This window comes from Cotesia glomerata, linkage group LG4 (genome assembly GCF_020080835.1).
Source record: "Cotesia glomerata isolate CgM1 linkage group LG4, MPM_Cglom_v2.3, whole genome shotgun sequence".
NCBI lineage: Eukaryota > Metazoa > Arthropoda > Insecta > Hymenoptera > Braconidae > Cotesia > Cotesia glomerata.
This window is the reverse complement of record NC_058161.1, coordinates 18275796-18303188: the sequence shown is the minus strand read 5'-3', so window position 1 is coordinate 18303188 and position 27393 is coordinate 18275796. Positions and strand designations below refer to the sequence as shown.

The 27393-nt window shown below is 29.5% G+C and overlaps 1 protein-coding gene across 2 annotated transcripts; it reads left to right on the top strand.

The window, feature by feature from the left end:
* Window positions 1-1821: 1821 nt before the first annotated feature.
* Window positions 1822-27240, top strand: LOC123262883 (nose resistant to fluoxetine protein 6-like). 2 transcript variants are annotated; one of them, XM_044725363.1, is made up of 12 exons: window positions 1822-2321; window positions 5456-5712; window positions 9431-9645; window positions 10750-11035; window positions 11096-11256; window positions 16820-16988; window positions 17074-17270; window positions 18436-18574; window positions 20243-20435; window positions 20518-20660; window positions 23381-23563; window positions 26894-27240. In XM_044725363.1, exons 1-11 carry the CDS (start codon window positions 1949-1951, stop codon window positions 23525-23527), a joined length of 2280 nt encoding a protein of 759 aa, XP_044581298.1. In that variant the 5' UTR covers window positions 1822-1948; the 3' UTR covers window positions 23528-23563; window positions 26894-27240. The 2 variants fall into 2 exon arrangements, with proteins under 2 accessions (XP_044581298.1, XP_044581297.1); XM_044725362.1 differs by having other exon boundaries at window positions 23381-23567; window positions 26898-27240.
* Window positions 27241-27393: the final 153 nt, after the last annotated feature.

The following is a 27393-nucleotide window of genomic DNA, read 5'->3' as shown; positions in this document are numbered from 1 at the left end:
AAATTATTAATAAAACTCACAAATTTGACAGCTGATCTGAGTAACACAAAGAAAATGTTAAAATCAACACTTTGTTTGTGTTATGGATAACATTTAAGTCATATTTTTGTGTTACTTTTAACACAGAATTATGTTGATTTTATCAATACAAACAGTATGTGTAGAATTAACATAAATTTTGTGTAAAAAAATCATCTACACAAAATTTTATGTTAAATTTTACGAAAATTTTTTTACTGTGTAGTATGGACTATTTATTGAAATGGCAATTTTTACTGTTTAAAACTGTAATTTTTTAAGATGAAAGAGTCGTTATTTACTATAGTAACAGCTACTAATCACTTATTTTGGATATTAAATTATAAATTGTGGCTTTTATACTTTCTACATTACACTGATAGAAGGATTTCTTAATATTTAAGAAGATTTCTTTGTATTTAAGAAATCATTTCTTAGTATTTAAAAAATATTTCTTTGTATTTAAGAAATATTTTTTAGTATTTAAAAAATATATATATTTCTTTGTATTTAAGAAATATTTCTTAAATACAAAGAAATATTTTTTTAATACTAAGAAATGATGTTTAAGAAATGATTTCTTAAATATAAAGAAACCTTCTTAAATATTAAGAAATCCTTCTATCAGTGTAAGTTCTGTAATATTTATATTTTTGCCACCCCAATGTCCGCTTTACTGTTTGAAACTATAAAAATTAATCGGAATCCGAGTGAATATTACAGTTTACTTTTTTCCGTGTATAATATTATGGGAATGGTTCCCATAATATTATAGGAATGGTTCCTATAATATTATAGAAACTATTCCTATATACTATAGGAACCATTCCTATATATTATGAGAATCATGCCGATATTACAGTTATAATTATAGGTATCGTTCCTATAATTATAGGAACCATTCCCATAATTATAGTAACATTTCCCAAAAATTATGGATAAAATTCCCATAATTTAAGTAATCGCTCCTAAAATGGTATAGGAAAATATTTCATTAAAATTATAGGAATAATTTCCATATTTTTCTCTCTGTGTAGATACATATTTTTGAATATATAAACGTTGATTTAATAAAAAAAAAAAATTTTTTTTTTGAAATTTCACAGTGGCTATCCCTCTTAAGTTTTAAAAAATCTGATTCAACTTAAAAATTATCAATTAGCTATTGACACTCATTATTTAAATATTATAAAGCATACAATTAATTTCGATTATTCAATTTTATAAATTTTTCATATATTGTTAATTAAATAAAAAAAAAAATTATATTATTAGATGAAGAAATTAATTTAAACTCGGCATTTAAAAAAATGCTTTTCTAATCAAAGTTATTAAGAAAATAAACGTTCATAAGCTGGTTTAATGAACTGGTGCTAACTTTATTTTTTTTTTAATAATTAATATTCAATATTTTGAACTGACCGTAATTTTTTTCAATTTTTTAATTAATTAGAATTTAATAAACATTTATATGATAGTTATTCTTATAACAGATAATTAAATATATTTAAAAATAATTTAAGGTGTCAATATTTAGACTCCTGTCAATAATTAGGGCTTTTACTTTACGTATTTTAAATAAATCTACAAATTTGATTAAAACAAACTGTTTTTTCAGTGTGAAATAAATCAGAAAAATCGTCCTTGATATTGTTAAAAATTAACTTAAAAAGTATAGTCAATGTCAGCATACGCACACGTTGTGTTAGTATTAGTCTCACTGTATTACGATTTAAGATTGAATATATTTGACCAAAGGTTGAATGAATTACTTTCGCTTGCCGCTTCTATTTAAGTTGAAGGAACGAATAGTTATAAGTCAGTATAAATAAGGAAAAAGACAAACACAAATAAACCGCTCTATACAATCTCGGTTATCTATGATTAACTTACTTAACTACAATCATTTCCATTAACAAATTCAATCAATATGCATTGCAAATCAATACTTATTCTTCTCAGTTGTTTCTTCTTGTCAGTATTTTGCTATCATTCTCTAAGTGACTTTTGCCACAAATCTTCCTTAAATCAAACATGTCAGGGTGCCAAAAATTACACTCGAGAAACTGCTGAGTTTCAGTTGGAAGAAAAAAATTACACTAGTGTTGTGATAGAAACCAGAAGACATGTCAATGTGAACAGTGACTCGACTTTAACTAATTCTGGGATATCATGGTACTCCAAAATTCCTCTGCTGCCGGTTTTTTTCGCATCTTCTCCGACTATTCCCGAGGGAAATTGCAAAAGACACGCGCTGCGGTATCTTGAAGAGTTGCGAAATGGAACCCTTTGGGCTGTTCAAAGTAAGTTATATTTTTTTATAGTTGTAATTGGTATTCAAATACTTGTTGAACCAAGTACGTTCCAAAATTGTTTCTTTTAATTTTTAAATTTACAACAAAATTTTTTTTAATTTCCGAAAATCATATACAACCATATCGGTTACTTGGATTTTTTAATTTTTTATTTTATATCTTTTTGTAAAGAAATAAAATTTTTTTTTCTTAATAGTCTTATGAACGTGGACTTGGCGTGATTTTTTTTTACAGTGAAACTGTTTTTGTACGGATTTCAGTATTTTTTATAATTATAATAAAAATTGACAATTTTAATTTAATACATTTCCGGTGGCAAACTATCTCCTTTAAGCTATAGTTCATGTAAAAGTTATTCTTGCGCCGTCTGGCGTGTGTAATTGCAAGCTGTCAAATATCTTTTTTTCGCTGTAGTTTCCCATCTATTATAAGATTAGCATGCATCCTTATATTATTTAGTCTCTGGCCGTCCGCTTTTTACATAAGAAAAAAGTTAAAATCTAAAAATCTGGGTCGCTATAGTTTGTGCTGATTATTTTTAATAATTTTAAATAGAAATTATAAAGATAATTGATAATAATCAAGTAATACGCGTAATAAAAAGCATGAACTACTATTATAAAATATCATATAAAAAAAAATTAGGAAAACGGTTGACCCTAAAGGCCATCCCTGCAACTTCCCGCTAATTCCGTTAATACCTGGCCGCTTTTTTGAGCTCTTCGAGCTCAAAAGTACAATCTGTGTGTTGTTTTAAGCTCTCCGAGCTCAAAAAGATACCTTTTCTATGCTTTTGAGCTCTTTGAGCTCAAAAGTCTGATAGAAGTTTCATAGAACACTATTTTTTGAATGTTCATACCGCAATAACTTTTGAATGAAAGAACCGATTTTTACGCGGTTGGCGGCATTCTACGTAGTTTTTTAAGCCTTATAAATAATTTCTAAGTTTCAATTGGTCAAACTAGAAATTTCGGAGTAACTCTGAAAAAACACTTTTTTCGGTTTTCTTTCGTTCACGATATCTCTCGAACGAATCAACCGATTTTGACCGGATTCGCGGCGATCGACGTAGTTTTTCAAGGTTGAGAGCTGATTAGTTTTTGAAATCGATCGGTTGAGCCGTTTAAAAGTTATCCCAAAAAAACCACTTCAGAAAAAATTTTTTTTCCTACTTTTTTTTAGATTTCTCCAAATTTCTCAAAATCTATCGGTCCGAATCGGTTCAAATTAACAGGAAATCTAAGTTTGGCGAAGCCCTTTCGAATAGCACCAACCGCGATGAAATCGGTTCAACCGTTCAAAAGTTATAAGAGGTTTACATATTTACACACACACACACACACACACACACACACACACACACACACACACACACACATACATACAGACATAGTGACACCCTCGCGGGAATAGTCAGGAAAGCTTCCTAGGACCTCAAAACGTCGAGATCTGATGAAAACTCAATTTTCGAAAAACGGGGTAAAACCAATAACCTCCCGATTTTTGAAAATTTTCAATTTTCTTAGCGGGAAGTTAAAAAATCAAAATAAATTTGAAAAAAAATTTGTAACCTCAAAACACCGTTCTGCTTACGGTATATACACACTCGGTAGTCTGGTTTGAGAATGGAACTTGGCGCCAGACTCTATCGAGTCTGTTGATACAGAACATGCAGAAAAAATTTGATAGTGATCGAATCATTTGTCTCCGAGTAATCACTGCAGCAAATTCGAAAAATGCTGTTTCGAGAAAAACGCATTTAGTATGCTATTTTTAAAGGTATACCTATCGAAATATGAGATAAAAAAAAACCAATTTTTTAAAAATTTCAAACTAGGTGTGCCCCTTAAAAATTATAAATAATATATGCATAATAGAAATTAATAATTTCATTAATTGAATAAGTACCACAATCAAAGAAATTGTCAGTAATGGAATTCCCCCCACTAATGAGGTCTTTTACCCTATATGACTTTTCAGGCCTTGTACATTGAGAGAGAAGTGCATAGTTAGCTAAATTATAACGTTACAAGTGTAAAAATGTTTCTAAACTTTTTTTTGCAGTTACTCGAACTATGCATTAGTTTAAGTAACTATTGATAAATAGTTACATCGTCTATATTCTAATAAATATTTTCCTGTTATCGCGTTAAACAAAAAATTATCAGCTGATTGAAATCTTATTACGAATGATGACTCAGATAGCTTAGCTGGAAGAGCCTTTAGTGCATATCCAAAAGATCCGGGTTCGATTCCCGGCCCGGGCTGTCCGAATTATTTTTTTCTGTTTCCTAAGTTAATGTTAATCAAGATAACTGTTAAGCTCATATTTAACGAAAAATAATTTATGACATTATAGTTAACAGTGACTTGACTATTTTTTAATTTTTTTTAACACACAAATTTGTTAAAAAAAATTTGAAAATGTTAATTTTTCATCTAGTTATAGCCCAAAATGGGGTTGACCTTAGTTCTAAATAATTACCGATTTTTTTAGTTCAGAAAACTATTTTTATTTTCTTGGGGCAGATTTTTACTTTTATGAATTCTTAAGTTTAGAGAAAAAATAATTTTTTTTACGCTTCTTTGGCATTAGTAACTCGATATATATCTCCATAAAATTTTCAAAATTTAGTTCAAAGGTAACTGAAAATTTTATTTTAATTTTGAGAAGTAGCAAAATTTATTTCATGTTTTTTTATTTAATGATCTCAGTACTTAAAATAAAAGTAATCTTCAAAATTAATTAATTTCGTAATACGAATGTAAATATTATAAAATTATAATAATTATCTAAGTGACCTTGATTATGTTTTATCGATAGCATTATAAATAAATATCTTGCGTAATTTTTTCAAAGAGTTATTGTTGAATTTCTTCAAACGTTTTTAATATTTTTAATCTCAGGCAAAACCTTTCACTAAAAAATCCTTCTATTAAAAATAAAAAATAAAATAAAAATCATCTAATAAATTACAAAAATTTATTTAGTTAATTTTGAATCAAAATGTGGATTTGTAAATTTTTTAATTAAAATAATAAAATACTAGAGATAATTATTATATTATTCAAAATAAGTAATAAGTATCTAATGATAGTGCTTCGATTTAATAATTGTTTAGTGTTTGATGCATCAACAAAGTACCCTGATGGAATAATAACTGGTTACACAAGACATTTCGGTAATTTTGATGGATGTTATGATTTAAAAACAAGTATTCCAAGATATACGTTTGACATTGAAACCGAAGATGAAGAAATAAATGGAAGATACTGCCTGGTGAAGGTCGAGTATCATAAGATGAATAATTTTAGTGATCGCAAAGGTCCACATACATTAGAATTTGATACCAATGACTCGGTATGGGAGGCTATCAAGGTAATATTATGTAATTTTATATTCTATAAATATCGATATTATATCTTTAATTTCCTAATATTCTAACCAAAGTTGAAAGTCCCTCGATATAAATCCTAGTTGTTTTTTTTTTTTTTTTTTTTTTCTCTTAAGAAAAGGTCAGAAGAGAGTTTTTGAATTTTTTAGCATAACTTTTTTCAAAAATTGTGCATTTAAATAAAAAATGCGATAAATTTTTTTAATAATTAAAATTTATTTAATTATTAATTTAAAATATATTTTTATAAGTATTTCGAGGCTTAAAAATTATTTTCAGAAAATACGCCCATAATTTAATTTTCAAATCAAAAAATAAAAAATAATAATAAAAATAGGAAAAATCCAATTAAATTGTTTTTGAATATAAGTATTGACAAATATAAAAATTGTCACTATACAATCATTGTAAAATCGTATTTTCTAGATTGTTTTTCGCTACTTGTGGCAATCAATATAGTTTATATAAATTAAATGAATATGCAACGATACATTATTATCTAATGACTTTTACGCCATTGATGCGGAATTAAATGCAATAATTATTCAGTTAATTTATTGATTCATTGATGACTTTACTACGGAGGATTACTGGGACAGTTTGTTTTTATGTGGAAAATTTATACATCTTCATTGCATAAGATTGTTTTTGATTTCATGAATTTTAAATGAGTAGACGTTCTATAATTTGTAGGTAATTCAATTCAAAATTGATATTTACGTTGAATAACTTTATACTTTTTTTTTTTTTTTATTAATACGGAATATTTAGTTTATTTATACGGATTTACACTGTAAAAAATTTGCGGAGTGAACCCTGACTAGAATTTTAGTGAGGTATGCCGAAAAATCAGTTCGGGGCGAAGTTGGCTTTCCGAATTTAGGCTAGCCCAATTCGGATCTTATTTATTTTAAATTAGGCAAGCCGAACATTGGTATGCCAAAAGAATTCCACATTCGATGTAATCTCGTAATAGTTTGGCACTGCCTAAGTTCGGCATATAATGGATTGCCTAATTAGTACGAAATAACGGTAACTAAAGGCTTACCGAAGTTTAGTTCACCAAGCTCGGGCTTACTTAGGCAAACCTGTGGAAATGCCTAAGTTCGGTATATCATGGATTGCCAAACTGTTATGAAATAACAGTAACCAAAGGCTTACCGAAGTTTGGTTCACCAAGTTCGGACTCACTTCGGAAAATCTATGGCAATGCCTAAGTTCGGCATTTCATGAGTTGCCAAACTGTTATGAAATAACGGTAACCAAAGGTTTACCGAAACTTGGCATACCACGATCGAGCTTCTTTAGGCAAAACAGTGGAAATGCCTAAGTTCGGTATGTCATGGATTGCCAAACTGTTATGAAATAACGGCAACCTGTATTCTGAAGCTTGGTCTATCAAAATGAAACTTGACTAGGTAAGTCTGTGGCAAGTCCTTACTTAGGTATAATATCGGAATTCCTAACTCGACCGTTGCAACGGTAACCGAATGTTTGCCGAAGTGTCGGGCTTATAAGTATCTTGAGGCAAGAGGTCGCTCATCATCGGCGTAGCGTCGCGGTATGGTATAGGGCTCTCGTGCGTCGGGTACAGTGTTCGAGTCTCGCGTTCGACATGTAAAATTTTTAATAATTAATAATTATCAATTATAATTATTCTTAAGGCGAGTGTGAGGTAAATTTAAGTGTTGTGTGTGACTAATGTATCTAACTCCATCATTTCCTCCCCCCTTGACCCATAAAATCGACCAATCAAAAAAAACTTCTTCATAGTAAGAAAAACCCTAAAAAGCGAAAAAATGACCGAAAATATAAAAATAATACTAAATAAAAAAATTTTTTTTATTTACTTAATATTTAAAAAATTTTGTCCTAAAGTCGATATTTATATTTAAAATTTAAGAAGTAAATTAAAAAAAAGAAGCATTCATTATTATTAATTTTTGCTTTATAATAAAAATAGCTAAAAACAAAAAAAGGATTCAATTTGGATTCTTCCGTGCGAATTTAGTTTCTGAATTGCTGCCTAGTTAGGTAGCCAAATTCGGACCGAATGAGGCTTGGATAGTCACCAGCAAGTGTGGTTTCCAAACCACCGCCTAAGTCGGAAGCCAAGTTAGGCCCAAACTCGCGACTGCGTTACTTTCGGGACGTGGGCCAACTTTGGCTTCCTGGTTCGGCGCGAACTTGGAATTCGGCATGCCTAATTCGAAACGAACCACCGCCGAACTTAAATTTCTGGTCGGGACGCGGAGTGAATGATTTTTAATTGATTCACTCCCAGCGGGAGTGATATTTACTTCGAGAAGAAGTTAATTTTTATTAATAATAAAATTCACTCCGTATTCACTCCCAAAATAAATGAATTTAGAAATAAATAAATTTTTGTAAAGAAAATATTTTTATAAACCCTTTTTATATTTAATTATTAAAAATTTAATTTATTATTTTTAATAATATTTCATTTTAATTATTATTAAAATGTTTTTATTTATTTTTTTTTATAAATTAATTATAATTAAAAATTGTCAAAAAAAAATATGTAGATATATATATACTAGCGGACCCGACAGACGTTGTCATGTACATACGTCTTAAATTTAGAAATTTTAGGAATGAGCTTGTATAGTTAAAAACATCATTAGTTAACAATATGCAATGGGCATTCTTCAATAATTAACATTTTCGTAAATATAAGCCCATTCTGATTTTATACTCATCAAGAGCTTTCATTTGAGTATCCACATACATTTTTGATATATTTTATATATTTATATATTTCACAAATAACATATATAAAATATATAAAAAATATTAGGTGGGTACTCAAATAAAAGAACTCGATGAGTGTAACATCGGGATGAGCTTATATCTTTCAAAACTTCAATAATTAAGAAATGACATTGTATCTTGTCAACTAATGATATTTTTAAAGATATAAGCTCATCCCGATGTTACACTCATCAGGACCTTCCATTTGAGTACCCACATCAATTTTTCATATGTTTGATATATTTACATATATGTATATATGAAAAATATATCAAAAATGCATGTGGGTACTCAAATGAAAGCTCTTGATGAGTGTAACATCGGAATGAGCTTATATCGTTAAAAACATCATTAGTTGACAAAATAAATTATCATTCGTTAATTATTAACATTTTCATAAATATAAGTCCATTATGATTTTATACTCATTAAGACCTTTTATTTGAGTACCCACATGAATTTTTTCATATATCATATATATGATATTTATAAAATATATGAAAAGTGCATGTGGGTAGTCAAGATCAACAACAATTTATAAATAAAAAATCTATTAAATAAACATTTTCTCGTGGACTGAATTGTGAATCTAAACCATTCTGGAATCCACCGGAAGACACACAAAAAATTTCATTAAAATCGGTCCAGCCGTTTAGGAGGAGTTCAGTGACAAACACACGCACAAAAGAAATATATATATAAAGATTAATTTTGAGATTTTTTTTGTAGAACGAAAATTCATCCTTATTTTATTTATTTTAAAAACTCCGAACGCAGATGTTTTTTCGGAGTGAAATTCGAAATCACTCCGCAAATAAAAACTCCGGATTCACTCCCTACGCGGAGTGATTAATTACTTCACTCCGGAACTCCGAGTGATGGGAGTAAAAATCACTCCCGATTTTTTACAGTGTAAGATTTTCCATACAGGAAAAAGGAGATTTCCGTCGTGTGAAGAGATACATCCTTGAGCTGGCTCTATGTGTGCCTGATTCCTGTGGCACAGTGGACATTAAGCAAGCGCTGGCCGAGCCACTGAAAGAAATCGGCCTAGAAAACGACATCTTCATTGATATCACCATGAAGGGAGACTGTCAAGCGCAGAATGACAAAGCTAAATTGTCAACTGTTGCCAAAATTTATTGGTAAAAAAAATATTTAAATTTATTTACAAAGTACTCAGTTAGCACAAATGAAATTAAGTTGACGTAAGCCTGCGGCCGGAATTGGACGTAAAGTTTCCCTATCACAAAAATTCACATGAGTTTCTATGAGAATCCATATAGAAAAGTACACAGAAAAAAAGGTTCACTTGAGCCAAGAAAATATTTTTCTTCCTATTTATTTTCTTGAGCGAAAAAAAAAATTTTTTTTGACATAAGAAATTTTACTTATTCCAACAAAATTAATTCTCTTGCTTTAAGAAATACGTATCTTGATCCAAGAAAATTTATTTAAGACAAGAAAATATTGTTGTTTTGAGAAAATTCAGCCTTTTGCTCCAATAAATTTAGTTCTTGATAGAAGTAAATTTTCTTGTCTTGAGAAAATTTCTCTCTTGCTCCAAAAAATTAAATATAAAGATAGAAATAAATTTTCATGAATATTTTTATTGATTAACATGTCAAATGGGAATATCAAATAATATTGAATCATTTTTTTTTCATTCAATATGTATAATTGCACGCTAAAATAATATAAAATGGGTATCAGATATTCAAGAGAAAAATTTTCTCAAGGTGAGAAAATTTTTTTCTCAGCTGAAGTAGGTGGCGCTGCTTCCCTAAAGTATCTAAAAATCTTTATCAAATATAAAAATTTATTGTATCAAGTATTTATGATAATTTGAATCAAGAAAAAATGACTTCCACCAAGAATAGAATTTTAAAAAAAATTTTTACTTCGGCGAACACAACTTCGGTCTTCCTTCCAGCACTCGAAAATTTTCTTGAGCCAAGAATTTTGCTCTCCAGTCAAGAAATTGGTCTTTCTGTTTAGTTTACGTCAACTTTCCGCAAACTTCGCTTTAACTTTGAGCGAACCTTTCGGTCAATTCCGGCAGTAAATTTACTCTAACTTGATGCGTAAGTTCAATTAAAGTTCTGTGAAACTGTTGCAAATGCAAAAGTTCACGCGAAGTTTACGTATCAAACTTGACGTAAACCATCGAATATCAACTAGTTGATTGTCAGCTCGTGCTAACTGGGTAAGCGACCGATTTCATAATTATATCGGTTTTGGTATTGCAGCTACACTATCCTGAGTTTAGTATTGCTAGTTGTTGCAAGTACATTGTATGACAGTACCATGAGAAGCGATAAGGAAAAAGACAATTCTAATTCCATGGCTTTAGATTTGTTCCTTTGCTTTTCTGCTCGCCGTAATTACAGAAATATCTCAAAAGCAACGTATCGTCATCCAGGACTTGATAGTATTCATATTTTTCGTGTGATGTTTATGATTATGGTTATATATGGCCATAGGTCAATGCAGTACTATAACAATCCAACAATGAATTCACATGATTTGGAATTCGTGAGTACCTCGAGTTAATTTAACAAGCATTAGATTATCAATTTTGTTTTTTTCTTTTAGTCTTATACCTTACCAATTTCGATTTTTTTGTACAACGGACCGATAATTGTTGAGGCGTTCTTTGGATTCGGTGGATTGCTACTTGCTTATTACGTGCTCATGGAATTGGATAAGAAAGGTAAAATGGATTTTATGAAGGCGATTGTGTTTCGATATATAAGGTGAGTAAAGTTATCACAATTGCACGACTGATAATGCGAACGGTGCTGATTGATTTTTTTACACAGAAACTATTATAGATATTAATATTAAATTTAATCAACTCAATAGATAAACTCTTTAATAACACTAAAAATATCTAAATTTAATTTTTTATATGAATAAACAACGGATGAACAAAGCTCTGCCAAAACGTTGGTACACTGATAAAAAAAATCTGGAAAACGGTTGACCCTAAAGGCCAACCCTGCAACTTCCCGCCAATTCCATACCTAAACGCTTGAAATTCCACTTATGACGTTTCTGAGCTCTTCGAGCTCAAAAATACAATTTGTGTGTTATTTTGAGCTCTCCGAGCTTAAAGAAATAGCTTTTGTATGCTTTTGAGCTCTTCGAGCTCAAAAGGCTGATTGAAGTTTAATAAAACAGTATTTTTTGAATTTTCAAACTGCAATAATTTTATTCCACGCACTTTTTCAGAATCTATAATATACTTTTGAACACAAACTGATCGAACCGAAAATCTTAGAGAAATTTGTAAAATTCACTTTTTCCGAATTTTTTCGACAACGATAACTCACGAACCAATCAACCAATTTTCACGTTCTTGGTGGCAATCGACGAAATTTTTAGGGCTCTAATAATTATTGCATTTCGTCAAAAATGATCCAAAAATAAATCTCGAAGTTATGTAAAAAAACACTTTTTTCGAAATTTTTCGTTTTCGATAACTCTCGAACGAATCAACCGATTTTGATGGGACTGGTGGCAATCGACGTGGTTTTTTAAGCTTAAGAGCTGATTAGTTTTTGGAATTGATCGGTAAAGCCGTTCAAAAGTTATTACAAGAAAACGATTTTTTGAAAATTTTATTTTTGAGATTTTTCAAAATCTAGCGAACCGAATCGATTCAAATTTTCACGAAATTTAATGGCAATGATACTCTTTGGATCACCACCTATTTTGATCCGATCGGTCAAGCCGTTCAAAAGTTATAAGAGCTTTATATACATACACACACACACACACACACACACACACACACACACACACACACACACACACACACACACATACATACATACATACAGCCGAACGGACACCATCGCGGGAATAGTCAGGGAAGCTTCCTGTGACCTTAAAACGTCGAGATCTGATGTAAACTCGATTTTCGAAAAACGGGGTAAAAACAAAAACGTCCCGATTTTTGAAAATTTTCAATTTTCTTAGCGGGAAGTTAAAAATGACTTGATTCAAGAAAAAATTTTTCTTAAAAATGTCATTCTTGTTTTAAGTAGTTCAATTCTCTTAACTTAAGAAATTAATTCTCGAATCAAGAAACTTGGTTGTTTTAAAATAAGATATATACAACTTCGCCCAAGAATTTCTTTCTCTTGGATTAAGATAGACGGTAACATTGGTTCAAGATATTACCGACTTATTCCAAGTATGGCGCGACTCAAAAATTAAGATTGTAACGATTTTTTATGCCGCTCAATTGGCCCCTTAAATTAAACTAATTGAAATAATAAAACTTAACAAATGAATCTAAATTAATAAATAAAAGGGCGCCACCAGGATTTTTAATCACGGTTCCTGGAACCGGAACCAGAGCTGAGCTTATCTTACAGGGAGAGAGAGTGGAGAAAGGTGCTCTGAAATAAATAAATTTTTATTTAACAATGGATCCAAAAATTTATTAACGAAACAATTTAACAACTCTTCGAGCTCAAAAGTCTAATGGAAGTTTTATAGAACACTATTTTTTGAATTTTCAAACCACACGGAGAAAAAAGTGTTGCTATTATCACGATACAGTATAGTGATGATCACGATCCACGTATGACTATACTTTAGATGCGCATATGTCCAATCTAGTGGATCGTGATTATCACGATCCACATGGATTCGGATGTCGAATGTCTATATTGCTATGGTTTATAGATGATTATTAGTTGTTTTTGATTAAATGTTAATTATATGTTATTGCAGATTATTTTTTTTTTAGTTTTTTCGTATATTATTGTTATAAACATAAATACGAATTCCTTGTATAGCTTGATTAGTAGTTATTGTAGTTTATATGACAGTCAAGAATTAGATTAGGTTTAAAAATGTTTAAATAATGACTGACAGCAGTTGGAATTTATTTTATATGACTTTTTTTTTGATTTTTAAAAATATTAGCCTAGAAATTTGTATTATTGATATATTCATTAAAAATACGCAATTATTTTTATCATAAGAAAAATATTTTTTAATGGAATTTTTACTTCTTTATTACTCCATGTACTTTATAAAAAAAATAACATATTTTTGCGTAAAGTAGTATGGGATCAAATTATTTATGCTAAAAAAACCTTTTATGAAAACACAAATGTTATTTATTTAATACAATATATAATGTTCATTGTTTTTCTTTATCAACGCAGTAGAATTATATACAATAACTACGGACACAGCATTAACACAGTTAACATAGGAAGATTTATTTCTTTACTAGACCTTCAAAAAACGACACGAGTTTTTCAAGATTCCACTCGAGTAATTTATCAACAACCCAATTGTCCATATCGCTGTTAATATAAATTGGAGCGATTCTCGCTACTTCATCACCAAAATTGTAAATAAATAAACTCGTAAGTTTGAGACTTGGTTATGTGTGGTGGCGCTGAACGCGTCGTGGATAGTGATAATCACGATCCGTTTCGCTGTAGTAAGAAAACGTTTTGAGATATTCACTATACAGTTGAGCGTGGTATTCAGTATCCGAACAAAAACAGTTTCACTGTAAAAAAGTCGCACCAAGTCCACGTTCATAAGACTATTAGGAAAAAAAATTTTTTTTTTCTTTACAAAAAGATACAAAATAAAAAAATAAAAAAACCCGAGTAACCGATATGATTGTTTATGATTTTCGGAAATTAAAAAAAATTTTTTTGTAAATTTAAAAATTAAAAAAAAATTTTAGAACGTATTTAGTGTGCGCGGTTGCAAAATATTTTACTTTTAATGAAATTCGTAAAATCTATTTACTAGGACTTTAAAAAAATTGAAATACACAATGACGCACACCAAGTACGTTCTAAAAATTTTTTAATTTTTAAATTTACAAAAAATTTTTTAATTTCCGAAAATCATAAACAATCATATCGGTTACTCGGATTTTTAATTTTTTATTTTGTATCTTTTTGTAAAGAAAAAAATTTTTTTCCTAATAGTCTTATGAACGTGGACTTGGTGCGACTTTACAGTGAAACTGTTTTTGTTCGGATTTTAGTATTTTTGTAATTATAATGAAAATTTACAATTGATAACAACTTAAATCTCGTGTTGACTGCATTTTTACTGCAAACTATCCCCTTAAAGCTACAGTTTATGTAGATGTAATTCCAGTGCACCCTGGCGGCCATAGATGCAAGCTATGAATCACTTTTTACTGTAGTTGCGTGTCTATAGGAAGGATTACTACACATTTTTATTTTATCTAGTCTGTGGCGCTGATATTCCCCATCGAAAAAAAGTCAGGATCGAAATTTCTGGGCTTACTATAGTTTGTGCTGATAAAATTTAATAATTTTAAGTGAATTAAGTGTTATAATTGATTATAATTAATTAATATCAGTAAAATAAAGTATAAATTACTTTTATAATATATTATTTTGGAAAAAGGAGAACCATATAATTAAATAAAATTTTGCAACCTCGAAATACCGTTCTGCTTACAGTAAACACAGTCGGTAGTCTGGCGCTCCGTTTACAACGGATTTGAACGGAACTTGGCGCCAGATTCTACCGAATCTGTGGATTCACTGTTTCGAGCATAACTGTATTCGTATGGTGAATATGACAATACTGTTTTGAGATAATCACGATACTTCGTTCACGATCCACTGGATCGCTATAATAGCAATTCTTTTTTCTCCGTGCACAATAACTTTTGAATGAATTAACCAATTTTCTCGCGGTTTACGGCATTCAACGCAGTTTTTTGAGTTCTTTAAAAAATATTTAAACGTAAACTGGTCAGACTGAAAATTTCATAGAAATTCTGAAAAAAACATTTTTTTCAATTTTTTTCGACAACGATATCTCACGAACCAATCAACCGATTTTGACCGGGCTGGTGGCAATCGACGTGGTTTTTTGAGGTTAAGTTTAAATTATCGAATTTACTGCGTAGAAAAATATCTATTACGAAGGTGTTTACCTCTACCGAGTTTTATTTGGTAGTTATTATTATTATTTTTAATCCCCTGAGTAGCTGTGACTCGTAGAAAAATTCTACCACAAGCTACTGGGTTTTGTTGTCACTTCCGGTTTAATAATATTATTTTAGTTTCTTAAACTTTATATTATAAAAAAAAAAAATTTTTTTTTTTAAATTAAAATTTCAGTAAAATTAATTTCACATGTTTTCGACACTCAACTAAAATTTACCAAGTAATAAAAAAAATTTTTAGATTGCTAATGACTGAATTTTTAATTAAAATTTAATTATTCATTAATTAAAAATTTATTATTTCCAACCTATTAGCACAAGCGAAACGAAGTTCACGTAAACCTGCGGCCGGAATTTGACGTAAAGTTTACGCTAACAGTAGAGCAACAGTTATACTTATAACAGTTGACGTGAAGTTAACGTTAACTTTCTGCAACTTTGCGTTAACTTTGAGCGAACCTTTCGGAAAATTCCGGCAATAGATTTACGCTAACTTGATGTGTAAGTTAAAGTCAAGTTCTGGGAAACTGTTGCAAATGCAGCGGTTGACGCGAAGTTAACATAAAGTTGACGTAAACTATTGAACATCAACCTAGTTGATGGTCAACCTGTGCTAACTGGGTCCACTCTTTCTTCCCTCTCTGGGGTTTTTCAAGGTTGGGCGCCAATGTAACGGGTTTTTACCGAGACGCGCCAGTGCTGCGTCGAATAGTTATCGATCTCCGATTAAATTATCGACGCAGGGTAAATTAACCTGTTACAAGATATTATTTTACTTGTTCTAAGCATATAAATTTTTGTATTTTTGCAATTCTCTGCATTAATAAATATTTTTCGGCATATAGAGAAATACAAATTTTTTCACTTCAAAGTTTTTTGCTGACTTAAACTTATAACATTATAAATAAAAAAATTTGTTCTTGAACCAACAATCAATAATTCTTGAAGTGGAATAAAATTATTCTTTATTGAAGAGAATCGTTTTTGAATAAAGAAATGACTTGTATCGATCGAAGATAATATAGTCTTGAACCAAGTAAAAATGTTATCGATCAGAGTGATAAGACCTCTCAATCCAAAAAACATGAATTCAAGACAAGAAATTCTTGAAATAAAACAACTAGTTCTCTTCAAAATAATTTTCTTGGATCAAGAATATTTTTCTTGAATGAAGATAGTTTTTTTATCAGTGTGCAGACATGTGTACTTCCGAAAAATATAAGAAAATAATTTTTTTAAAACTTACGAACTAGAACGATTCCTTAATAAGCATTATAAATGGTGCATTTTTGAATTATTCAAACTTTCCTTAAAATTTAACCAATTAAATCGTTGTTATCAAGATTAACACCACCGTATGCAGTATTAATAATGTTCATCGCATTGATTTTACCCCACCTTGGATCTGGACCTTACTGGAGTTTGAAAGTTGGATTAGAGAGCGAGAGCTGTTCAAATAATTGGTGGGCGAACCTCTTGTATATAAACAATTATGTTAATACTGACAAATTGGTAATATATTGATATGATTGATGCAACAATAAGCATCTAATAATAATGAAAAACATACTGTATTGCCCCCTGAATTTTTTTTTAGTGCATGTTTCAATCCTGGTACTTGTCTACGGATTACCACTTGTATATCTTATCATTGTTCACAATTTATGCATTTTGGAAAATGCCTCGAAGACTTGGATACTCATTTTTGGTTGGTATCATTTTCATCGGATGTATTATTCCATTTTCGCTCACGTATTTCTACGGTATCCAACCTATTTTCAGAGGTTTACCTTTGTAAGTATAAATTAACACCAGAGTCATGGGGGGTAACTGTGGGCATCCCCTTTATTTATGAAGAAGAAGGGAAAATTTAAGAGATATGTAGGCAAATTAAAGGTGTGTTGATGGAAATTTAGCGTAAACTTTGATCATTTCAGTAAAAAATTTAATAAAAAATGTATTGATAAAATTCAACGAGAAATTGACAAAGTTAAATTTATTCTTAAGAAGCACTTTAATACATCATTCAATTTTGTTAATCGGTTCAATGAATCTGTTAGATATTTAAATAGAGTAATTGAGTTTTTGAACAAGAACGAATTTAAAATTGATAATATTGTTTTGAACAAGAGTAATTTTCTTAAGCCTTTGGAAGTGATTAATAATCCGAAATATCAAAGCAGCTCATAAGTATTAAAAATAAAATTTTTATTTATTTTTAGATTAAGAAATTTGGATCTTTACTTTAAAAACTCACTCATGAAAAATAAAGGAGTGCGCAACCCCTTTATTTATGAATGAGGAGGGGAAAGTTTGTGATATGTGTAGGCAAATTAAAGGTTTGTTGGTGGAAAATTAGCTTATGCAAGAAAAACCCATGTGGTATCATTCGTTTACTTAAAAAATAAAATATTAAGAATCTGGTGGCGTAAAGGTTAATTTTTCTGTCATGGCAAAGATTGTCACACTGTACTAAAGATAGTAACTAAAGTAAATTAATTTTTTGTCAGTCAATAATGTATCTGAGCTTTTTATTTAGCATAACATTTGAAGTTATGTTGTGTCTCAATAAAGTTATGTAAGTATTATTAAAATCAGTCTGCTTAGGGCATTAAAATTCCACTTAGTTCCCTTAGCTGCGCAAATTTACCCCACACGAGTGCGCGCACTTACCCTTAGTACGGGGTAAGTGTGCGCATTTAGAATCATTCGGATTAATCCGCTTTTTTTCCGAAGTGTTAAGGTTTTAGACTTTATTTATTAATTTAATTATTACCTAAATAAATACTCTGAGACATATTTTTATTTTCCTTTCATGCTTATCGTTTAATTTTAACACTAGTTTGAATGCTCAAGTGCGCACACTTGCCCCAAATGACTTGAAGACTCTACAATTAATTACTAAATTAATTGATTTTTTATCATTTGTTTTCTAAATATTTATTTATCTTTTTTAAAGTATGCAAGAAGTGAGAGAAGATGACTACTTTATTAATCATTACATAAAAACTCACGAACGTCTGACTTCTTATTTCATTGGAGTTCTTGGTGGTGCTATTATTTACGACCACAGGAAGTCATTATGGAAGCTTCCTAAAGTAAGTTAATTTTTTACGCAAAATATTAAATATTCCAATGAATTTTTTATGCAGACTTAATTTAGTTTTTTGATGACATTAAATAAGTCATTTAAGAAATGTGATTAAGTAACTGTTAATAAATATTTATTTAGATCTCCGGAATGTTAACACAGATATTTTTCGTGACACTTTTTTATAAATTTATAGTTCAAGTAAACAATTGTGTATATTCAGTGTAAATTATGCCAGACTGGGTGAAATAATAATTACAAATTATTTGCAACCTGCAGTTATATAATTGCCCAGAATTACGAATTGTTAAGAAGGTTCGAGCGAATCTAATGTGAAAAATAATTTCCAACTTTGAACTTTGAAATTAAGTATACGTATAAATAAATACGTAATTTATCTAATCCCAAAATTTTAAAAAGATTCACCGTTTAGTTACTTAGATATTAAATTTCAAAAATCACATTTTTTATCTCCTTATACACGGGCTCTTATGACGGACAAACTTTAGTCGAGACTTTAATTATTTTTTTCAATATTAACCGCCCAATTTTAACGAATAAAAAACTATACACAAGAAACTTGGATTATTGTAAAATATAACAAAAATTTAGTAATAATACATTACCGATATAATTTTAGAAATATTTAAAGTTTAATTTAATGTTTTTGACTCGTTTATCGTCAGCTATTTATTCGAATAAAGATTTGGCAACGTCGCGTCAGCAGCTGAGAAAAAAGAAAAGCATAGAAATAAAGTTTGGAAAATCCAAAAGTGCACGACTCATAATGCTCATTTAATTATGAAATAAAAAAAAAAAAAAAAAAAAAAAAAACAAATCGTTCAAAATTAATTGCCGAAAAAACAGCTGTAGTAGGAAGGTACTGCACAAGCGCCCCTGGTGGAATAAAATGTACATAATATCTATAGATGTATCACCATCCATGTTAATTTTACATGGATATATATATAGATATACAGTCTTGTAGTTTTCGTTTTTTATTAATTGTAATTAAACAACACTGAATTAATTAACCATTCGCATTCAGTGACCTACAATCGTCGATTAGAATTAAAAAAAAAAATTTAACTCAAATAATTGATTTTTTCACAAGTTACAGTGTTTCCGGGGTTTCATATATGACGGACAGGAAAATTTTTTGACCGATTTTGATGTTTTTTTCCATTTCTATTGCAGTAAATCAATTTTTAGAAAGTATGGAATTAATCTCCATTAAATTATCTCGACAATAGTATGCAAAATATCTTGATTCCGTGAACTAACAAGGCTATAATACTAAAAATAGTTGCTAAAATGAGGCGAAAAAAATTTTTCGATCGTAAAGCACTCTCTGATGCTTCGCATCATGAGTCGTGCAATAGTTACAGAGAGAGAAATATTTAATTCACACACTCATCCACGTCTCTGTAATGGGTATAATCAAACGTGATGTTGCCAAATCTGTTTATTTAATCCGGCAAGTAATAAATACGAAAATCATTTTATTAAATCATCAATTATAAAATTGTTCAAATTATTTTAAATGAAGATAAAGAATTTTGACGAATATTGGGAAGACTGAGAGTAAAAAAAAATTTTAACATTATTTTGACTCATAAGTTACGCTCGAACCTCCTTAAAAAAATAACTTTTACATGATTATTAATATTTGCAGGTTATGTCACATATACTATACTTATGCTGCTGGATCGTAGCAGTTTCATCTCTATATTTAGGTTTAAAATACTACAATCCAAATGCACATTCATCAAAATTAGAGACTGCTCTATACGCAAGTTTAAGTCGGCCTGGATTCGCATTTGGAATTGTTTCAGGAGCCGTTGTATTAACTGTCGGTGAAGGTTTAGGTAATTTTAAATAATTGTAAACAAAGTTCAAAACCTTTCAGTACTATCTAGACCTACAAACTGAAATTGTTGATTCTTTTAGAGAGACTCCAGGGATTCCATCAACCAAGCTGGGCCCAGCCAATCAGCAAACTGACTTACGGAGCATTTTTAGTTCATAATATCAATCAAGTTTATGACATCGGCGTCAGAAGAAATGCGCAGGTCTTCTCGATTCACAATATGGTAAGTCACTATTGCTACGATTAATTGCACACCTCATCGCGCGAAGCGCGTGAGGTTGCACAGTAAAAAATTTTTCGTCATTGTGTAGAGTGTTAAAATTTGTGTGTAGGATATTATACTCTACACTGTTAAAAATTTTGATTGTAATTTTAAAAGAAATGTATTGGAAGCTATGTCGAGTCGAGTCGTACCTATACGATAGACCATGAACGTGTGTGTGTGCAGAGTAAAATCATGCATGTATTGTACTATACAATTACATCTATATCTGTTGAGAGAGAGCGTGGGCGTACGAAATCAGATGACTATATCTATATTTTAGCTCTAGCTTCAACGAGAATTTTCTCGAACAATTTCGGGAGACATCGTAGACGACAAGTTGCGGCGGATGCGCAGAACGGTATAGCGCCGATCGGGGCCGTATAGGAAAAACCAAATTTGCTCGTGCGGTGGCCAGTACCACCAGTTGCTCTGAGGCCCTTGAATCAGAAGTAATTTTCACGCAATCGTTCTCGCATATTACGCATCATACAGTACAATTGAGACATTCTCAAAAATCACATCGTTTAACATCATTCTATTTGCTATCATTCGAATCATATTCACGAATTCAATTATTTTCGGTAAAACGCAATTTTATAGAAATAACACGGTAATTCGGACTAAAGCCATACATCCGAGTTCTCTCTCATTCTTTTGGGTATTGACGGCCCGTGGTTTTGATCGTGCCTCCTTGGCTTTGATCGTTTCTCTCTCACACACATACAATCTAATAGCACTCTCCAGAAGAGTCATCAGTATTCGCCTACATTTGGCAATACGCATTAAGCTATTCTCACCAAGAGATAGTTATTATTACAATAGCTCAGGCCAGCTCCTGACAAAATAACACTAGCTCAGGCCAGCTCCTAACAAAATAACACTAGCTCAGGCCAGCTCCTGACGAAACAACAATAGCTCAGGTCCTATCCTGACGAAATAACAATAGCTCAGGCCAGATCCTGACTAAACAACAATTACACATTCACACACATTTATTTCTTGTAATTATCATCGAGGAGGTTTTTTTTTATCTGATCATCAGATTTTTCCTCCTCTGGGACAATAAATTTCTTCCTGTTGTCCCAAACATCGAGTGTAATTTATTTAAATTTCCTATCCATCTACACTAATAATCAAAATCAAATTCTGAAAAACTGAAGCACGAAATCTCGGCGCTTTGACGAGGTTTCGACAAAACAAGCTAATAGGTAAAATATTTATTTAAAATTACAATCGGGTATAGTAATATTACAAAACATATATAGCTCTGTGAGGTTATTAATTTTACAAAACGGTTTTGTAATTTTAAAAATATTTTTAGATTAGCTAAGTTTATAAAATTACAATATTTTCCTTGAATTTTACTTCAATTGAAATAATAAAAAAGAAAAATTTGATTTAATATTTGTTATCATTTTATTTTTATGAAGCGCTGACTAGATTTTGCATCTCACGTAGACCTAATTTTTACAACTCTGATGATATAAAGTGACAGACCGATACCTAACGCCCTACGCCGTACGACCGATAGGTAGTTCAACATCTTATTATTCTTATAAGCTAATCCTGTGTGGTGATTGAGCATTACGGCTTATTATTTATTATTTACATTATTTGTGTTATTTGATGCTGTTTATTGATGAAAAATAACTAACTTTTACATTATTTATAATTCATTGAATATTATAAAAATAAAAGTCTAACATATACTCATTAAAATATATTGATTTCGAAATGATCGTTTGAGCGTAATATTAAAATTTATAAAAGATAAATGATGCCTCGAATTTATTATTACAAATAAACAACCATAGACTAAAAATTAGTAAATATAAATATCAAGGACATTGTTGTTTTTTGATACATCAGTCTCATTTTTGTAAAACTGAAAAGTATTGTTTTTAAAATTGGAAAACAGTGAAGTAGAATTACAATTCGTGTAATATAATTAAAATTGTCTGGTAACATTACATTGCACTGTGTCATTTTACAATGAAAATTGTAAAAATAAAAAAAAGCTTTTTAAATTTTTTATGAGATTATTGTAATATAAATTACAATATTTTAATGTGATTTTACATACAATTCAGAATCAGATCACAAATAATGTTTGCAAAATTAAAAAGCTTTTTCTTAAAAATTGACCAACGGTTCTGTAATATTACAATACGTGTTAGGTTTATACAAGAAGATTGTAAAATTACAATACATCTTAGTAGATTTCTTGACAGGTGTTGAAAAATTACATGAATTGTATTTTATTTCGCATTGCTATACACTGATTTGTAATTTTACATATCATTTGTTTTGTAATATGATTGTAATTTTACAAAAATTTTTAACAGTGTAGTGTGTAGAATTTAACATTCTAGTGTGTTAAATCATTAAATCAACACATGAGAATGTTAAATTCTACACACTGGAGTGTAATCGGATAGCAATTCTGCTTATCCGACCGTCTGATAGGACGGAGATCGGTCCCAAATTTGGGATGGTCCCAAATGGTACGGCCAGAGACCGTACCATTTGAAATACGGCAGAGTAGGACTAATATTTTACACACAAATTTTAACATTCTACACAATGACGAAAATTTTTTTACTGTGTGTACTTTATACTCGACTCGTTGAGGTCAATTTTTATTTTATTAAAAAAACGATCATTTTTAATAATTGCAGGTTTGGGATTTGATACCTGATATAGTGTTGTCATTCTTCTTGTCATTCGTTATTGCACTAGTGATCGAAGGTCCTTTCAGAAATATTGAAAAACGGTTACTTCATAAAGAAGTTAAGGTACCCAAAGATCAAGAAAAGTGTAACTAAATTAACAACAAGCGATTGATATTTTGTTGTAGATTCTTTTGCACGCCTCATAACGTGAATGCGTTTGAGCTAGTGTTTTGATTTTATCATCTCAAGGTCAAACAATTTTTTGGTGCTAAAATGCCTCGATTACAAACATATTGCACTTATACACTGAGAGAAAAATAGGGTTCTCTGAATTAGACAAATTTACACTGATAGAAGGATTTATTTGTATTAAATAATATTTGTTAATAGTTAATAAATCATTTATTGAAGACCACTTTTTAGTATCAAACAAATATTTCTTAGTATTTAAAATGATTTGTTTGTATTTAATAAATCTGATATTCATTTATTAAATATTAATAAATCTTTTTAAATACTGAGAAATATTTGTTAAGGACTAAAAAGTGGGCTCTAATAAATGATTTGTTAAATATTAACAACTATTTTTAACTATAAACAAATCCTTCTATCAGTGTAGTTAAACAACATCACCACTATTTAATTGAAGTTTTTAAACCTAAAGTTATTTATTATAGATTTAATTAAACTATTTTTAGTTAAATATCGGCTTAATAGTCACCTGAATAACTTTAAATCAGAAAACAGAAAAAATAATTCGGACAGCCCGGACCGGGAATCGAACCCGGATCTTTTGGTTGCACACCAAGAGCTCTTCAAGTTAAGCTATTTGATACATCGTCCGTAACATCCTTTCAGTAGGCTCATAATTTTTTGTTTAACACGATAACACAAAAATATTTATTAAAACATAGTCGATGTAACTATTCATCAATAATTACCTAAACTAATGGATAGTTTAATTAACTGTAAAAAAAAAAAGTTTAGAAATATTTTTATACTTGTGACGTTACAATTCAGCTAACTATGCACTTTTCTCTCAGTATATAAGATAATATGGGTAAATGTATATAATACATGAGCTTTTAAAAGAGCTACTAAGCTATAATTTTCATACCCAAGAAAAAATTTTTTTATATAATCATATATAATTGTATATAATCATATATGATTATATATGGAATTGTATATAAGATTATATATAATTATATATAACTATATATGGAGCAATATAAAACCATGTAGAATTATACATAGTTCCATATACAATTATATATAATTATATATAATCATACATGATGATACATGTAATTGTACATGAGGTCATATATAATCATATGTAAATATATATGACTATATATGGAGCAATATACAGACATGCAAGATTATATATAGTCCCATATATAATTATATATAAGTATATATAATTATATATGCTTATACATAATTAAGACATATAAAAATTTTTTCTTTGAAAAAAAATTTTTTTTTGGTAATCACAAAAAGTGTAAAATGATGTTTATAATTACGTTTAAATAATTCTGAAATACAAAATTTGTTACATTTCCTATGAGATGTTTTGGTCTGCTCTGCTACTACCTAATAGTAAAATCATTATTTATTTTATTATTTAAATAAATGTTCTATTTTTACTCGACGGGCAGAAAGCGTCAACTTTCGGCTCGCTGCGCTAAACGAAAGTGCCGCTTCCTGCCTTCGTCGAGCAAAAAAATAGTATACACTCCACGGGAAGTAAATAAGAAAGCCTCAGATCACATGTTTGTCAACCTCGGCTTCGCCTCGGCCGACAATTACATGATCTGAGACATTTCTTACTTTACTTCCCTAGGTGTGTAATATACTATTATAATGAGATTCGGTAAAATAAATAAATTATGAGCTATGACTATCCAAATATATTATAAAATCAATTTGTATATTATATTTATGATAAACTCATATGATACATTATGTAGATCATACACGGAGAAAAGTGTTGCTATTATCACGATACAGTATAGTGATGATCACGATCCACGTATGACTATACTTTAGATGCGCATATGTCCAATCTAGTGGATCGTGATTATCACGATCCACATGGATTCGGATATCAAATGACTGTATTGCTATGGTTTATAGATGATTATTAGTTGTTTTTGATTAAATTTTAATTATATATTATTGCAGATTATTTTTTTTTTTTAGTTTTTTCGTATATTATTGTTATAAACATAAATACGAATTCCTTGTATAGCTTGATTAGTTTAAAATTTTTGTGTAGTTTATATGACAGTCAAGAATTAGGTTAGGTTTAAAAATGTTTAAATAATGACTGACAGCAGTTGGAATTTATTTTATATGACTTTTTTTTTTGATTTTTAAAAATATTAGCCTAGAAATTTGTATTATTGATATATTCATTAAAAATACGCAATTATTTTTATCATAAGAAAAATATTTTTTAATGGAATTTTTACTTCTTTATTACTCCATGTACTTTATAAAAAAAAATAACATATTTTTGCGTAAAGTAGTATGGGATCAAATTATTTATGCTAAAAAAACCTTTTATGAAAACACAAATGTTATTTATTTAATACAATATATAATGTTCATTGTTTTTCTTTATCAACGCAGTAGAATTATATACAATAACCACGGACACAGCATTAACACAGTTAACATAGGAAGATTTATTTCTTTACTAGACCTTCAAAAAACGACATGAGTTTTTCAAGATTCCACTCGAGTAATTTATCAACAACTCAATTGTCCATATCGCTGTTAATATAAATTGGTGCAATTATTGCTATTTCATCACCAAAATTGTAAATAAATAAACTCGTAAGTTTCAGACTTGGTTATGTGTGGTGGCGCTGAACGCGTCGTGGATAGTGATAATCACGATCCGTTTCGCTGTAGTAAGAAAACGTTTTGAGATATTTACTATACAGTTGAGCGTGGTATTCAGTATTCACTGTTTCGAGCATAACTGTATTCGTATGGTGAATATGACAATACTGTTTTGAGTTAATCACGACACTTTGTTCACGATCCACTGGATCGCTATAATAGCAATACTTTTTTCTCCGTGTAGAATCATTATCATCTAAGACAGCAGTATAGCAGACAGAAACTTCACGATGCACGGAGATCACCAAAGTTAAGCAGCATTGAGCAGGGTTAATAGTTGGATGGGTGACCGCTGGTGTTATAGCCGTAAAATTATATCTAGATATTTTTTTTTGCATTTTAATTGGTTACAGAGAATTGCGTAGGACCATATTAAATACTCTATCTATAAAATTAACCCAATAATTAATTATATGTAATAAATATATAATTAAATATTGTTATATATAATTATATAGTTATATATAATTATACATAATTAGATATGATTATATTTGGCTATTTTTCATATATAATCATATATAACCAATTTATATATAAATATATATAAATATTCTTTCTCAGGTAATTAATTATTTTAGAAGTTAGTAATACTTAATCCTTTTTTTTTTTTTTTTAATGAATAAACGTTATGAGACGTGCACTTTCAGATTTTCCAAACTTATTTGTATTTTACTATCATTGTAAAGTTATTAAAACGATTTGACTGGATAATTCATAATTTGATTGATAAATGAACTGAGTAGACAAAAAATCAATTAGTTTTGATTAATTCCCTGGAAATCAAAAAGTCTTTTGATTTATGAATTGTTATCATAATTTTGTTTGATAATAAAAAAAAATTGTATTCCGTGCCATTGTTGACATTTGTACAAAACTTGTTAGTTTATGAAAACTTAAATCAAGTTATAGAATAATTCTTTTTAATAAAATTATCTTCTTAAAAACTATGTGATTATATTTATTAATAAAGCACCTCATCATTATTGTCCTATTACAGCTGTTGTATATTTTTTCCCCATTTTTTATTTTATTACTTTATAATTAAATGAGAATTATGATTTTTGATTTTTCAAAATTTTTTTTTCTTCACTCTTAAGCCG

Bases quoted from the DNA above. Each gene is read 5' to 3' on its own strand.
- LOC123262883 (XM_044725363.1), top strand. From the start codon at position 1,949: ATGCATTGCAAATCAATACTTATTCTTCTCAGTTGTTTCTTCTTGTCA. The intron at 17,271-18,435 runs GTAAGTATAAAT...TCTTTTTTAAAG, and splicing joins ATTTTCAGAGGTTTACCTTT to TATGCAAGAAGTGAGAGAAG. The intron at 20,661-23,380 runs GTAAGTCACTAT...TAATAATTGCAG, and splicing joins TCTTCTCGATTCACAATATG to GTTTGGGATTTGATACCTGA.